Raw genomic sequence first — 16,435 nt, forward strand, 5'->3', positions numbered from 1 at the left:
CAGTGCCACTACCATTTAAAATGACAATGTGCAAGGGAAAATCCCAGAAGCTGAGTCCTTTAAAAAATAAATAAATCAGCTAACCATTTCTCATCCAAACACAAAGCAGTTGTCAGAGTTGTTTTTTACCAAGTGTGAATGCTAGTAAGCAGAAGAAGGTACCGTATTCTATAGACCATCTTGACTGCTGCCATTGGTTTTGTCAACGTTCAGGCTGCCCTTTGCTATGTAAAGCTTGCCGTCCTTTTTCTTGCTGGCAACACGGGCATGACAATTTCCAGCAATTCTTGGCCATTTCCTGGCTTTTTTAATCCTGGGTATAGAAACACAATATTCCACATTCATAAACCAGATATTTAAAAAGGATATGCAGTTCCAGTTCCAAGGGGGGAAACTGATACTCCACCACAGACATAATCAAATGGTGACTCAAAATGGAAAGCATTTTTCTGCCTGCTGGCTGACATCTTGTTGCTTAATGTAGTAATCCACAACTAGAGTAGGCCAACTGAATTACAGTACTGGGGATTTGTTGAGTCAACTCCTCTATAATTTCCATTGATTCAAATCTGTCTGCTCTAGTTTATTGTATGCTATGCAGTGGGATTTCACCAATGAGACAGTTTACTTGCTAGGTTACTGAAAGGACTGGTAGGTGGAGTGACCTTGGTTAACCATTTAACATATAATAGAACTGTATTTATGGCTAAGATCTGTTATCATAGGCTCTTGTCAGTTACTTTTTCAATTTGTTCTTAGGTTCCTTATTTTCTGAAAAGGTTTTCTATTTTTCTTATTTGCCTCTATTTTAAATTAATGTCATTGTGGCCATAAGAAGTAAAGTAATTATTGAGGACTAAATGTTCCAATAACCTTGGCATTAGGGTTCCAGCTGAAACTAAGAAGCAACAGCAGGGAAATAAATGCACAGAGATGGCATGAATATCACAAAGAATAAGTGATTTTGTATAGGATCTTTGATTTTGTACTAATTTTTCAGTGTTTGCAGTCTTCTGCCTTGTTATATATGCTTTAAAAATGAGTTCTCCCGTTTCTACATATCTCCCTAACATTAAGTAATTTATTTTAGCATCTAATTACTTGGATGCTTTCCTCCTCTCCCCACTTTTGATTTTTCAGCAGGTAACTGCTTTCTTTTGGGACACATTCCCTTTTACTCCTTTTGAAAGCCGAACATTTTCATAACTATACATTTCTTTAAAAAGGAAATGGGGAAACCCATAGCATTACTGTTTTCACCCTTCTACATCAGTGTCCGGTGTAGTAGTATGTACCTAGTGGGATTCCACAATTGTTATTTTAATTTAAGTCAGCCTTTCCCCAAACTGTTGCCCAAATCAGCTGCATTGGACTACAACTGCTATCATATAGAGTCAATATGGGGAGGATGGGAATTATAGTCCAACAGATTTGGAGGGCATGATACGAAGAAAGGCAGATCTGGGCCAGACATGGTGTTAGGCAAATTTAAGCAAATACCTCAGCCAATGTATTCAGGGTTGGGCAAGGAATAGTAGCAACCTCTAGGCCATTTCTTGGGAAACCATTTAGCTATTCTCCTTTCTTGGAGGATGGAACGTTGCGTGTCATATAGCCCATCCTGTACTCCTTTAAACTAATCCAGTACACCCACATGTGCTGTTAGAGAATGCTATCCTGTTGTCAATGGGGAATTAAGAATTAACTGTGATTCCTATCAGTTTATGTGCATGCAGTGAAAGCAGGTGCTATCTTATCCTGTATCTCAGGCAGCAAAATATTTTGGGCTGGCTAGGCTCTTTGCAGCCATTTATTTTAGCACAATCCATCTTTATTTACAGATTGATTCTTACATACTGCTTACGTGAGCTGAACAATGTTTATAAAAGCATAATTGCTTTTTAAAGAAAATCTGATTTAAGAACCTTGAGAACATTACTTCTTTCAGTTTTCCATTATAATCGACAATATGAAGGTGTTATTTCTAGGTGGAGAAAGGAACGGATTTGTCATTTTGAAAAAAATATTGAGGCAGCTATCTTGCCTATAGGAGTAAAAAAAACAAGAAATCCATGCTTAAGCTGTGTAATACAAATCTTGACATGATTTGGTGTCTGCTGAAATAGGGGTTCATAAATCCACTCTGTTGCTTTTATTTAGTTACATCTCCTCATGGAAACGATCTAGGTAACAAACATACAATTTCATCCATAGGCACCCGCATTAACCATTTAAACCAGTGATTTTGCAACAAATTTCTGTGGGTCGATGTTTTAAGGAAATATTCCCAGACAAGCAAAGAGCACATTCCAAATTCTTATTAACAGTGAAAAAGAGATGTATTTTGAAAAATTGGGTATCCTCAATGGAAGTTTTAAAGATAATTCCTCTTTAATTTTTTTTAACACTTGCAACAATTTTTAATAATTTAAAGGAATTGAGGTCCTCTTTAAGACATCAGCTTGCTACTCTTTCTTTTGATATTGTTATTTCCCTTTCATATGGACTCTTGTCACTTCAAACGTTCAGAGGTCCCTCTTCTTTTCTTTTGCTTTACAATACACACTAGGAGAGCCGACCTCACCCCTCCCCCCCCTTTTTTTTTTGCATATTTGTCCTATTGATCTGGGCCATTTTGTAGTTGACCAGATTTAAAACACTACAGTATTTAGGATCCCTGCAGTGCCATTTTATTTATTTGGACCATGCTCATGCCACAGGCAAATAACTACCTGAGTTTCTTTTAATTACACAATATAGCTGCATTTACTTCAGGTTCTTTTTGACTGATGCTATAAGGCAATTGTAACCATGGATGATGGGATTAAGTACCTCTTGAAGTGACTTTAGCATCTTGTGGGAACAAAGGCAAAGAAGAGAACACTTAGCCCTTTTTTGAGTAAGTAGCTTTTTCCTTCCACTAGCATATAAAGGAAATACAATTAACATTATCCCCAGAGGTAAATTGAAATGTACATGCAGACAAGAGCTGCTCTTGACTTCAATTAGACATGATCTGAGATATTTTAGCCATTGGTGAGGGCTAATTCACTAAGAAACAATTTATCAGAACAAAATGATTAACATGTTAGACCGATAACTGGGATTATTAGTGAGCAGCAATCAGTTTATTCTACAATTGTATCAATAAAATGCTGAAAGGCAGTTTTGAATAGCCTGATTCTTTCATCACTCAGTTGTGCATGCTCAGGACTTGTTGGTATTCTCAACAATGTAGATCTTTTTACTACAGAAAATTATTATGTAGATTATAGAGTCTTCTAATTTACTATCAGTGGTGAACTCTGAAAATCTGGGTGCAAGCGGTTGGGAATGAAATAATATTTCTTGTATTCAAGGACTGTAGTTTCTAGGCACTTACCACTGACTGACAGAAGTAGAAAGTATTACACAAAAGCAGCAAACCTGTAGTATGCCAAACCAAGGAAACATTCCTACTAGTGACAGAATTCAACTTTACTTGGCCGATAATTTTGGGCATTGGACTGCAGAGTTTTGGTGTGTGTCAAAACAGCTTAAACCCTTATTGTGGAGATGAAGCATCATGTATGTTTATTTAGAAACAAGCACAAACATGGAAGACAAAAAGGAACAGAAACTGGCGCAAAGGAAATGCAAGGAATAACAAGAGAAACAGTTCAGAATGTTGGGAACCTCTTTATTCATCACTTTCCATTTCATCTCATTTCTGTCCTATCTTGCCACCAGTGACTCTTGTATTCCTGATCACCATGTATGAGTGTGAGCTCTGGGGAATAAAGAAAATTGCCAGGAAAAATACTGATTCATTTTGAGGAGAGCTTTGTGGATTCCCTGGACTTCCAGAAAGAGGAGGAAGTGGGTCCTAGAGAAAGTCAAGTCTGAAGTGTCTCTAGAAGCAAAAATGATGAAACTGAGGCTGTCATATTTTGAACACGATCTGATATGACTAGATTCTCCGGAAAATACTGTACTATAATGTTGGGAAATATTGAGGACAACAGGGAAAGAGGAAGACTAAATATGAGATGTATTGGCTTCCTAAAGAAAGTCAGAAAGTTGAGCAGAGCTGTTGAGGACAAAACATTTTGGAGATAACTCATTCATAGGGTTGCCATAAGTCGGAGGTGCCTTGACATAACAACAACAAAGGATGCAAAGCGGTACATAGCTAATAAAGACTAGTATAAAAAAAATTAAATTGAGTGAACCAAATAACTAGCTAAATAGGCATTTGAACTACTGAGTGAAAACTAATATAAAGGGGTACTGAAGGACGATTGGAACATTGCAGAGAAAGTAAGTGAATGGTCTTGAAGATGTGACTCATATATTTTTGCCTGACCTGGTATTTTCAGGAAGCTAGTCTAAGAAACTGAGGCAAATAGTGGAAGACAAAAATTGATGTTTTGGATAATATCAACAAATTGAAAACAAAGAAATGTTGGCGACCAGCTGGTCTCCATCCTTGATAACTCAAATATGAAAGTTTACTTTTTCTAACAAAGATATGAAGGTGCTTGTAAGGCTGGCCTCTTTTAACAGTTTGGAGAGCTAGAAGTAATACCATTTTACACTCTCAGGACAAATAAAGAAACCACAAATTGAACATCTTTTTGGTTAGCTCCCATCATAGTTACAATTTTAAAAAAATAGCCATGTTCACTTGCTGGTCCCAAGCACTGTAGCACTGAATCAGTGAGATTTACACAAGTGTTGATTCATCACTCTGTTGGGACTAGTAACTGGATTTAGATCTAATACATTATTTTCTTATTGGTCACTAAATTTTTGCACTTTTTAATTGTGTGTTTTTAAAGTCAAATGCTAAAAGCCACTGTCCTGTCATACAAAACACACCAAAGTGGTGGGACTACACATGTGTAATAAATATAAAATTACCTGAATCAATTAACATTACAAAATAAATATGTTATTTGTTTTATTAAATTGCAGTGTAATATGAACAGTAGAAATTGTGGTATTGTGACTAAACCTAAGTAGTACTAGCTGTTGATGGAATATTGATTATTTATTTAAAATATTTTCCCCACCTTTCTCCTTAAAAAGGCAGAGAAGGAAAGGCCTCTCCCATATCTCCACCAAACACATCTGTGAATCTGGTGGAACCAAGATAAAAGTCTCCCCTAATAATCTTAACACCTGGGCAGGTTCATAAGGGGAGACACTATTCTTGACATAGCATGGATCTAAGCTGTTTAGGGTTTTATATTCAGCATTTTGAATTGTGCCTGGAACCAGATAAGCAGCCAGTGGAACTGCCGTAACTGAGTGAGCAAGGGGAGGAGTGGGTGACATGATCCCTGTAACAGACCCAGTTAACAATCTGTCCCCAGTGTTTTGGATCCACTGAAGTTTCTGAATACTTTCCAAAGGCAATCTCATGTATGGTAATTCAGCTGGGATGTAACTAAGACATTTGGCATTGTGGCTAGATCAGACCTCTCCAGGAATGGGTGCTGGCGTTGCACTAGTTTTAACTATGGAAATACGGTACATATATATATATATGATCTTGGAATGTATCTCCTGGGGAAAATCAGTAAGCAATACACCAATATAACATGGCAGTACATCTGGGAGTACTAAACTGTAGAGGCAGAACCTGTCCCTTGAAGGTACAAATTTAAATGGTGAATCCTGCATTGGTATTGTGATTGTCTTAGGGGGTGACTACATGGGTATTTGTGTGCTGTTTGGTCTGCTGTGGTGGCCAGCTGGATTGCTTCTTTTGCCAGTAACCAAACAACATAAGTGGCAGCTCAAAACAGCCCACCCCTAGAGTGTTTCTGGTTCCTATTAGGGGCTACTGTTTTTTTAGGTGTGGTTAGGGAACATTTTGGTTCATTTCTCGCATATGTGATTGATGGGATCGAACCAAAGCAAACTTCCTGCTTGAATTTCCCAGCTGGTTTCAGTGCCCCCATATCATTAGTGGTTTAACAAACACCATAATCACTTAATGATATGGAGGCATTGGGAAATTAAAACTTCCTTCCTCTGGCCATCCATGGAGTAGGGGGAGAAGACAAACATGTTTTAAGCCAGTGTTCAAGTACTATAGTTTTTTGAGGGGGAGAAATGAAATCTTCCTTCTGGAAGTGGGAGGAGACAGGAGGGGCAAGAAGGTCCATGAATTAGCTAAATTGATTGGAAGAAGTTGGTCTGCTTTGAACAGTAAATATAAGACAACATATTATAGGTTCTTTCTTAATATATTAGCTTTAAAAAAATCTTATTACCTGATGTTTTCAATAAAGATAGATTTTCTTATCTGAGCATTGATATATATGGGTTCCTATATTTCAGAAATCAGAGGAGGTCCCAAAAGAAGACAAAACTTTCCAAAGAGTTGAAGCTATATCTTCACAAGCAATAATACTCAGACTAAGATCTCAATTCACACTCAAAATATGGACCCATTGATGTACACTCCTTTACTTAATAAAAAAATGCTACAGATTAGTGGTTAGGGATGGGACTTTTGTAATTTTTTTTTGTCACAGCACCCAGATGTCTGCTGAAACTGCCCCAGCCAGAATTCCCAAGACTTTAGCAGCCCTTTAAGTCCTCTCCAGTGTTTGATATACAGTGGTGCCTCGCAAGACGAACGCCTTGCAGGACGAAAAATCCACAAGATGAAACCGTTTTGCGATCGTGTTGGTGACTCACATGATGGCTTCTTCTATGGCTGTGCTTCGCAAGACAATTTTTTTTGCAAGACCAATGCCTTGCAAGACGAAAATAATTCATTCGTCTTGCGAAGTTTCCCATAGGAATGCATTGCAATACATTCTTATGGCAAGCTGCTTTTTGCAAGACGAAAATTTCGCAAGACAGTGCTACTCGCGGAACAAATTTCTTTTGTCTTGTGAGGCACCACTGTAACTTAAAGCTGCTGCCTAAATGATAAAATATCCCTGTTTCTCAGTTCTGATGCTGTCCACAAAGGAGGAACTGGCTGGGCAGGACTAGGGTTGCAAAGCATTAGGGGAATTGTAGTTTCCTAAGAGGCACCTTGTAATGAGTGGAATGGGCAGGGAGACTGAAATCTAATGTTCCATCCCTAACAACGGTTCAGATTTATGTGGAATGTGGCTGTGGTGCTATGGATACTAAATCATTAGTGATGTGGATAAACTGAAATAAAACATAGCTCACTAATGTCAAACCAGTACCAATTACAAATTTGTCGCACAGCAGTGCCCACAGTTGTGTACAGTGGTGGCTCGCAAGACGAGCGCTTCGTTTAACGAAGAAATCGCATAACGAAGAAGTTTTGTGATCGCAATGATCGCAAAACGATGTTTCCTATGGGGTTTTTTCACTTTGCGATGATCGGTTACCTGCTTCGCTAACCGATTATCGCAAAATGAAGATTTTCGCACAGCTGATCAGCGGTTTCAAAATGGCCACCGGGTAAAAAAAATGGCCGCCCACTGTTTTCTGGGATGGATTCCTCGCTGCACAGGCAGCAAAAATGGCTGCGCTATGGAAGATCTTCGCTGGATGGTGAGTTTCAAGCCCATAGGAACGCATTAATCGGGTTTTAATGCATTTCTATGGGCTTTTTAAAATCGCTTTACGATGTTTTCGTTCTACAGCGATTTTGCTGCAACGAATTAACATCGTAATGCGAGGCACCACTGTAATCTTTACTTGTCCAGTCCAATTGATCCATTTTTGAAGGTGAGGGTAGGAATTATTTAGTCATAGTTTTAGATAAGTGGAGTTTGTTTTCATTCCCTCTAGGGAAATGGAGCTCACCTCTTGTTTACTTGGGGTAGAAGTTAAAAATTTTTAAAAACCAACTTAAGACCTGGTTATTCAGACAGGCATTCCCTCCAGGCACTACTTGATTTTCTTCTTCCCATTTTGAACTATTGTTTTCATTGTACAGTATATTGCTATAAAACTGTTACTATATATTGACTGTTTTTATCTTGTTTGTTGTGAGCTGCCCAGAGTAGACAATGTCTATATGGGCGGCATATAAGCGCAATAAACAAACAAACAAACAAACAAACAAACATAGAAGAATATATCAAAGTGCTCCTGTTTTGAGTGAACACTGGGGAGAGTTGATCTTTGTTCTCAGTTTGCTTGCAGCTAGGAATATGACTTTAACATGTTTTTCTTCAAAATGAAACTTTATCTCTCTCTTGGTGATAGTGATATATATATCACATGTTCTCAGCCCTCTGAGTCACAGTAAGGCTGCAGTGGGAAACACTTAATGAAATTCCTGTCTGTTCTGGCAGATGGTACACCATAGTTGGGAGTAATGGGAGCTATAGTCTAGCAACATGTTTCTCACCCTGAATTAAAAATATAAAAAAAAAAACACTTGCAAACATTTTAGAAAAAGAAGACCAAGCACTGCTGGAAGATTGATCCGTACCTTCTCTTTTTGTAGGAGGTGCGCCCTTCTGCCTGTACCTGTTCCTAAGCTTGATTACTGCTTGACACGTTCACACAGCTATATACCCCGGAGAGCTGTTCTCTATGTGCCTGCAGATGATGAGAGGAAGATGCAAAAAATTCCATCACTCAATGTGGATTGTGCAGTGCTGGATTGTGAAGATGGTGTTGCTCTCAATAGGAAGGTAAGTGGTGCATTCTCCCTCGGGTTATGTGTAACAGTTATGCTACTGTAAGTTATACTATGATACAGTGAAAGCAAGCCTGGCATGCCACAGTATGCCCTGCCCGTCACTTAGCTTCCTTTACAAATACTGCTAGAATTTAAAGCACGAGCAGTCTGTGCAAATGTGTGTCTATTGGAATGTGCCTGTTTTGCCACCTATCCAAAGTTTGGAAATATTACTTGACCACAGCTGCTAGAATTCCCCCCGTGCAGAATGGCCATGGGCTGTGCTAGCTTAGATATTCTGTAAATTATAGTTTAAGAGTAATATTCCGAATCTCTTCCCTGACTTGCAATAATGCTAAAGTGCAGGAGAACTCTAATCAGGAGAGTTTTTCTCCCACTATTATACAACATCCTCTCCTTTCTAGTGTTTGCTCTGATGTTCTGTTGGTACAGATTACCAGGAAGCTACAAGGATCACTGCCAGGGGTTCCAGGCTTTCAGAGGTGCCATTGCGGTAGATCAGAAGCCTCACCATGAGGTGGTGGTGGTGGGGTCCTTCATGCACTTGTTGTACATTTTCATTCAATTTCAGTGGATGGAAAAAAAGACAGTATTCTGATAGCCTTGTGGACTATCCTCAGCCATTAAGCAACAACCCCAGTGGTGGATCTTGTTCACATTCAAGGTTGTGTGTGTGTGTGTGTGTGTGTGTGTGTGTGTGTGTGTTTGTTTGTTTGTTTATTTATTTATTTATTTATTTATTTATTAGGCTGTCTTTCTCCTTTTAAGTGCTTGAAGAGTTTCCAATCTCTCTCTCTCTCTCTCTCTCTCTCACTCACTCTCTCTCTCTCTCTCTCTCTCTCTCTCACACACACACACACACACACACACACACACACACACCTCTGTATGTGTAGTGTTGGGTGGGTGAGGTGTGCAAGTGTGTTTTGAGTGGGCCGTCTCTTGTGACACACCTGTCGCCAACTCTGTTCCTTTTCCCTTGCATTCTACTACCCAGAACAGAAACAGTGTTTTTGCCTACCCTAGTGCACATCCCAACATGTTAGTTTGAAAATGTGCAGAAAGTTGTTAGGCTTTTTTTAAAAACATGAACAAGAATTCAAATGTTTAAATTCCTGCAGCCAGAAGTGGCATATATGCAACATCAGTGATATCTGTGTAGTTTGCCTTCTCTTGCATTTTTATTGGATCAATTCAGAAAAGACAGGGATTCCCAAAACAGAGGTTACACAAATAGTTTGGAAGCACCCATAGTTATAGTAAGTAGGACTTGGGAAAATCTCCGTATCCAAACCCAGTAATCTAACACTTGTCCAAGGATAGACTTCCAAGACAGTATGTTTAAAATTTGAAATAAGATAGAGAAGGTCTTCACCAAAGCAGAAGCCCCAAAGAAATGAACTGGTGATAGCAAGGATGTATCATAGCGCTACAAGGGTCACCGAGATATGTTTTGGGTACTTACAGGTGAGACTTCATGATGTTTTGCAGCTTTTGTTGCTCACGTAACTTGTGAGTAACTCTGCTGGGAGGTAAAAATGTCTATGACTATATAGAAATATGCACAATATGATTATGTAGCTGCTTATACTGTACTAAAATAGTTCTGATTCAACTGAGAGATTTTTAAAGCCTAGCTACTATATTGTTGTGATATTTGTTAAGTGCTTAATGCTTGAAACACTACTAAGTTTTCATAGCTCAATTCTGAAATATAAAATTAAACTTTTAAAGTTACAGTTAAAGCTTTTTAGATATTCAGTAGATGAAATGCTGTCGCACATATATATATATATATATATATATATATATATATATATATATGCTTGTGTGTGCTTGTTAAATAAAGGAACAAAACAGAGATCCTTCTGGATATTCAGTTTGCCTACTTTGTATGGGGCAAGAAACTTAAAGGATATTCAGAAGAAGAGAATGAATTGTACAGGGTGCAGAACACTCGTCTGTTTCTCTCTGAAATAAATGCTCACAGGGAAAATGTCCATTTTGATGAACAGTGCCGCCTGATTTTTCCTAGAGGTCTATAAAGGTTTGTAAGCCTCTTAGGGAAGATGTTAAAGTGTCAGTCTTTGTCAAGTCAGAAAATGTACGAGTCTCCAATTATTTGAGCCTCCAACTCTCATCAGCCCAGTGATGACAATCTGTGAAGGCTGCAGTCCAAAACTGGATGGCCGAATATCCCCTGCCACAGTATTTGAGGTTTTTGGAAGGTAGACTGTTGAGATAGAGAGACAACAAAGTTTAGCCTTAGATTTATCAGAAACAGTGGTGAAGAACCATTAAGAACATCAGAAGGCTGGTGCTGGAATCCAGTATTCTTTTTCTCATGGTGGCCTAGTAGATGCTACTAAGGAAAGCCGCAGACAGGGTATGAATGCAGTACTCCTTTGCTGCTTCTGTTCCCTGTTACCCAGTTCCATAGTGGTCTACCCAAAGAAGCACACATTGAGATAACTGAATTGGGCAACTGTTTTTGCTATTATTTTTGTATTAATTGGTGCCTACTGTTCTGATTTTAATAATTTTAAATCATCAGTGATTGTTTTATTGGAGCAATGTAACTCATATATAGGCACATCTATTTTATATAAAATAGTTGTACCTCTCTTTTCTCCCTTCCTGCATGAAAATAGCCCTTTCTCCGATTGCACAGTGTGTCCACCTTGATGGATCATGCTTCTTTTCTTCTTCCAAAGTGGATTGAACAGAGACTCTATTGTTCATTCCTTTTAAGTATCAGACTGTAACTCTTTATCCAAAGATTTTCTAGGGCAGTATCTTATGCTATTGTTATACTTCAGTCCTTGAAAGGAACAGAAATAATTCTTTACAGCTCCTTCGTAAGGTCAACATGCCAATATTGCTGTCAGAGTTCTTACTTTGGTATTAAATGAATTACTAGTTGCATCTCCTTGGGCCTTGGAAGTCAAAAGTAGGCAATGTGACATAAGGGCCCAGGTTCTGATGAGCCCAATAAGCTTCAAGTAAATCCTTTTCACAATGAACATGACAAGTTACCTTTCAAATTGTTGTGATCAGTAAGCCAACCACTGTGTAACTAGGTGATTGTAAATGTGCAAGTAGGCCACGTGGGAGACTGGTGACAAAGAAAAGGTTAGCAGAAAGAGTAGCTGGCAACTGAGGGTAAAGCACCATCAGAATGTTGTATATGCATAGGGCTTGCTCAGCTGCTTCCAACCTCAGTCCAGAAATCCATTGTTCACTATTGACAGCCAGGTCCGGTGGATCCTAGCCCAGTGTTCAATAGACGAGGATGGGTTAGCAATTTGAAAATAGAGGATCTGAAACATGCTTGTCAAATTCCAAAGACATCTTTTGGATAGGCCAGTTGCTTCCTTCAGAACAGTTAATGGAGATGTGGGATCTTTTGGAAGGAAAGCTGAGAAACATATTGACCTGTTCTTCTTCGTGGCCTCTGTGAATGCACACAATTAGGTTGTTCTGTGCCTGCGCAGGACGTTTCGGAAGCTTCTAGAGCTTAAAACATGTGATAATGAGATGTTCCCCTGTGGAGTGCATGCTCTGCCCCCCTTCAACATCCTCTCAGTTCTTTTTACTGCCGCTTCGGTAGGATGTACTTTGGAATGCTAGAGCGATAACGCAGCAAGTTATTTCTTCGATCAGCTAATTTCTTATATATATTTCAATCATCTTTTTCTTTAACATTTCCCTGTGTTTATCACCTAAGTTGTCCCCCCATTCACAGTTTTCTCTTCTCTTCCCGCGTTTTTCTTCCCTCCATAATCGCCATTCCCCTCTTCTTCTCCTATTTTTATGCACCCCCCAGGGCCCTTCAAATGGTGCGTCCTTTGCACCAACAAAATACCACTCACAGACGGGCACGATTGCTGTTTATTCTGTCTAGGAAAGCAACATTAGACATGCTAAACTCTATCATAGTAGAATCTACCCAGTCAAGAGGGCGCAACAAATCATCTGTCATTCCTAGCAACAGAGAAGACCGAAAAACTGACATTCTTGGAAGAAGGCTCTATTCCCTCACTTCTTTTATCATGAAGGTAGCTAATTATCAAGCCGCCATGGGCACATATCATCGCCAACTCTGGGACAAAATCCTAACAATTATTCCATCAGCTCTGGATACTACCAAAACAGAAGCCTTCAATATACACACCAAGGCTTCCACCTTGGCCAAACAACAGAGAATAGCTGCCCATCACACAGCAGATGCAGCTTCTAAAGCGATGCCTACCTTGATTGCCCTGAGACATCATGCCTGGTTGAGATCTGCAGGCATCTCTGATGACACCAAAACAAGAACAGAAGACATTCCCTTTGATGCCACCGGCCTTTTCAATGCCAGAACCAATGAGGTCATGGAAAACCTCCATAAAATTCGCAAAACAGCACATTCCTATTCTGCCCAGCAACCCTACCGGTATCAGCGTCCTCAATATGGGAGACAACCTTTCTATCAGCAACAATTCCAATCCTACGAACAACCATATCGATCATTCTGACCACAAGCTCCTGATAGATTATACATGGCACCGTCTACATCTGCAGCCCCTTCCTTTCGGCCTCAACAACCACAAGCTCGTTGATAGCCCTTTCAACGCCAACAAAATAAGGCCAAGCAGTACCCATAGATCTTTTCCCTCTCCATTCCAAACGAGACTCCATCCTTTCATCTCTACTTGGAAAAAAATCACCAATGACAACTGGGTCCTCTTTATTATTCAGAATGGTTACTTCATTGAGTTCTACCGTATCCCACCATCTGGCATTATTCAGACTACCACATACTCATTAGCCCTCTGTGAAGAAGTCTTCCTTCTTCTCCAAAAGCAAGCCATACTCATAGTCCCTTCCTCTGCACCGCATAAAGGATTTTACTCCAGATATTTCACGGTCCCCAAAAAGGATGGAGGACTTTGTCCTATTCTTGATCTCAGGAACCTTAATAAGTTCATTTGACCCAGACGTTTTCGAATGCTAACTCTTGAAACTATCATCCCTCTCCTTTTGCAGGGAGACTGGTTTGTCGTTATCGACCCACTTCATCACAAATGTCTATGATTCTGATTCAACGTCTCATACTAATTCTGCTCCCTTCCATTTGATCTCTCCACAGCACCGAGGACATTTACCAAATGTATGGCACCAGTCGCAGTTTACCTTTGACTCCAAGGCATCACCATCTTCCCGTACATAGACGACTGCCAATAGTCGCTCCTTCTTATTACGATGCAATCAGAGCTACCCAGTTAACACTCAACACTCCAAAACTTGGGTCTCAGGGTAAATCTTGCCAAATCTCATTTAGAACCCTTGCAGACTGCCACCTACATCGGTGCGTACTTTGATTCTATTCAAGCCAGAGCCTTTCTCCTCCAAGAGAGAATCACCAAACTGAAACAAGCCATTCGACCATTCTGACTGTTAGCTTTGGTATCGGCGCATCAAGCCCAGCACCTCTTCGGGCTCATGGCATCTACTACAGCCATTGTTCAACATACAAGGCTCAAAATGAGATCCCTACAATCATGGTACCTATCACTATTCAATCCCATAGCAGACCACCCTTCCAAACATCTCGTAGTAACATCAGAACTTGCCACTCAACTCACCTGGTGGACGTTCCTTCCTCATTTGATGGCAGGCAGACCCTACCAACCTCTATAGCTCTCTATACAAGTCACTACTGACACCAGCCCGTTGGAATGGTGAGTCCACTGTTGACATCACAAGATACATGGTCTGTGGACAAAATGAGAAAAATCACTACACATCAATCATCTCAAACTTTTAGCAATCATCAGAGCCTTCCATGCCTTTCTACCACTCATTGCAGCACAAGCAGTACAGGTAGCTACAGACAACACCACAGCACCGTACCATGTCAACAAACAAGGAGGTACCCAGTCCCTCTTACTTCTGTATCTGGTGATTGAACTTTGGGAATGGTGCTACCTACACCATATTTTTCCACTGGCCATCCATGTTTCCACAGACGACAACTGCCTTGCAGACCGCCTCAGTCGTCTTACCACAGGGACACATGAGTGGGCTCTGAACGACATCTTCAAACTCCTTTGCCGCTGATGGGGTTTCTTGTCCATCAACCTTTTTGCCTCTGAGACAATCACCAAGTGTCAATGGTACTGCTCGCGAGCCAGCATTGACACGAAATCACTCAGAGATGCATTCATGATAGACTGTGCTGGAAAACTTCTTTACCTGTTCCCACCAATTTCTCTCATTCAACGATCTGTCATTCGACTCTGACAATCCCACGCCAATGCTATTCTCATCGCCTCATGGTGGCCACATCAACCATGGTTCACCCATCTGAGATCGATGTCGACCGACATATTCCATCTCCCGTCGATAACCAACTTTCTCACCCAGAACGGGCTGATCCTCCACCCTGACATACACTCTCTGAATCTGACAGTCTGGATAATACTCATGCCATTTGAAATGTCCTAAATTGAGCTTGAAAGCAGTCTACCCAAAAATTATACCAAAACAAATGGAAATCTTTCTTCTACTTCACTCACTCTCGAAACTTACCTGCAATTCCAGTTTCTCTAAGGACCCTACTTACGGTTGTTGTGGGTTTTTCGGGCTCTTTGGCCGTGTTCTGAAGGTTGTTCTTCCTAACATTTCCCCAGTCTCTGAGGCCGGCATCTTCAGAGGACAGCACACTGAAGCTGCCAGCCACAGAGACTGGTGAAACGTTAGGAAGAACAACCTTCAGAACACGACCAAAGAGCCCGAAAAACCCACAACAACCATTAGATCCCGGCCGTGAAACCCTTCGCGAATACATTGACCCTACTTACCTTTATTCTCCATCTCTTTGATCCCGGAAGATCTGATTCTACCTTAAAGGTGCCTATTTCAGCAGTTGTACCCCATCAGCCCTCTCATTCTGAATCAGCAAGACTTTTTTACCACCCAAAGATTCCTCATGGGACTCCAAAATATTCGCCCTCCAAGGCAGCAACTTCTGCCTCAGTGGTCCTTGCAACAGGTCCTCAATACCCTCACTCGACCACCCTTTGATCCAATGGCCACCTGTAATCGCAAGTTGCTTTCTTTAAAGACATTGTTCCTTGTTGCAATAACATCTGCCGAACGTGCAAGTGATTTAGCAGCCCTCAGATTGGATCCACCCTATCTTCAGTTCCATCCAGACAAGGTCACCCTCTATTTTGATGTATCGTTTTTACCCAAAATTGTCTCTGATTTTCATCTTAATCAACCTTCGATTTTGTCAGCTTTATTTCCATCTCCTTCTACGCCCCTCGAGTGCATGCTCCATGTAGACCATCTTGAGCTCTCTAGAGGAAAGGTTAGATGTAAATCTAATTAATAGACAAAGGGCAAATGATGTCCAAATGTGTGTGTGTGTGTCTTTACTGCCTTCCTCCCAGTCTAGGGCCCCAGGCATTGCCATACATCTGTAAGACTTTGTATGGGATGCCAGCAAACCCACTATCAAAATGACACAACATGAAGGTAGTGGTTCATGATGTGATGTGATAGGGATGGGGATGGGGCTTATTAAAAAGAAACTCACAAGAACCCATAATGATCTATACCTTCACTTCACATTTTTGTGCCATGTTGGAGCTGGGAGGAGCCAGATTTGTGATTTTTCGAAGCAGTCCTTTAGGTTCTAAATCTGTAGACTGCAGATAATGTAATGTAAAATAATTTAAATTGAGTAGGAACTGTTTAAGTTGAACTATATTTGATTGTTATCAAGACATTGAGCCATGAAAAAACATG

The 16,435-nt window shown here is 40.2% G+C and overlaps 1 protein-coding gene across 3 annotated transcripts in view; it reads left to right on the top strand.

Moving 5' to 3' along the window:
* Positions 1 to 16,435, top strand: part of CLYBL (citramalyl-CoA lyase) — a 238,525-nt gene that overhangs the window by 132,531 nt on the left and 89,559 nt on the right. For all 3 annotated transcript variants that reach the window (XM_020801569.3, XM_072994652.2, XM_078391408.1), the window contains exon 2: positions 8,438 to 8,627. In XM_020801569.3, coding sequence (XP_020657228.3) covers positions 8,438 to 8,627 — 190 coding nt within the window. The remainder of the gene's footprint in view (positions 1 to 8,437; positions 8,628 to 16,435) is intronic.

This window comes from Pogona vitticeps, chromosome 3, assembly GCF_051106095.1.
Source record: "Pogona vitticeps strain Pit_001003342236 chromosome 3, PviZW2.1, whole genome shotgun sequence".
Classification (NCBI taxonomy): Eukaryota; Metazoa; Chordata; class Lepidosauria; order Squamata; family Agamidae; genus Pogona; species Pogona vitticeps.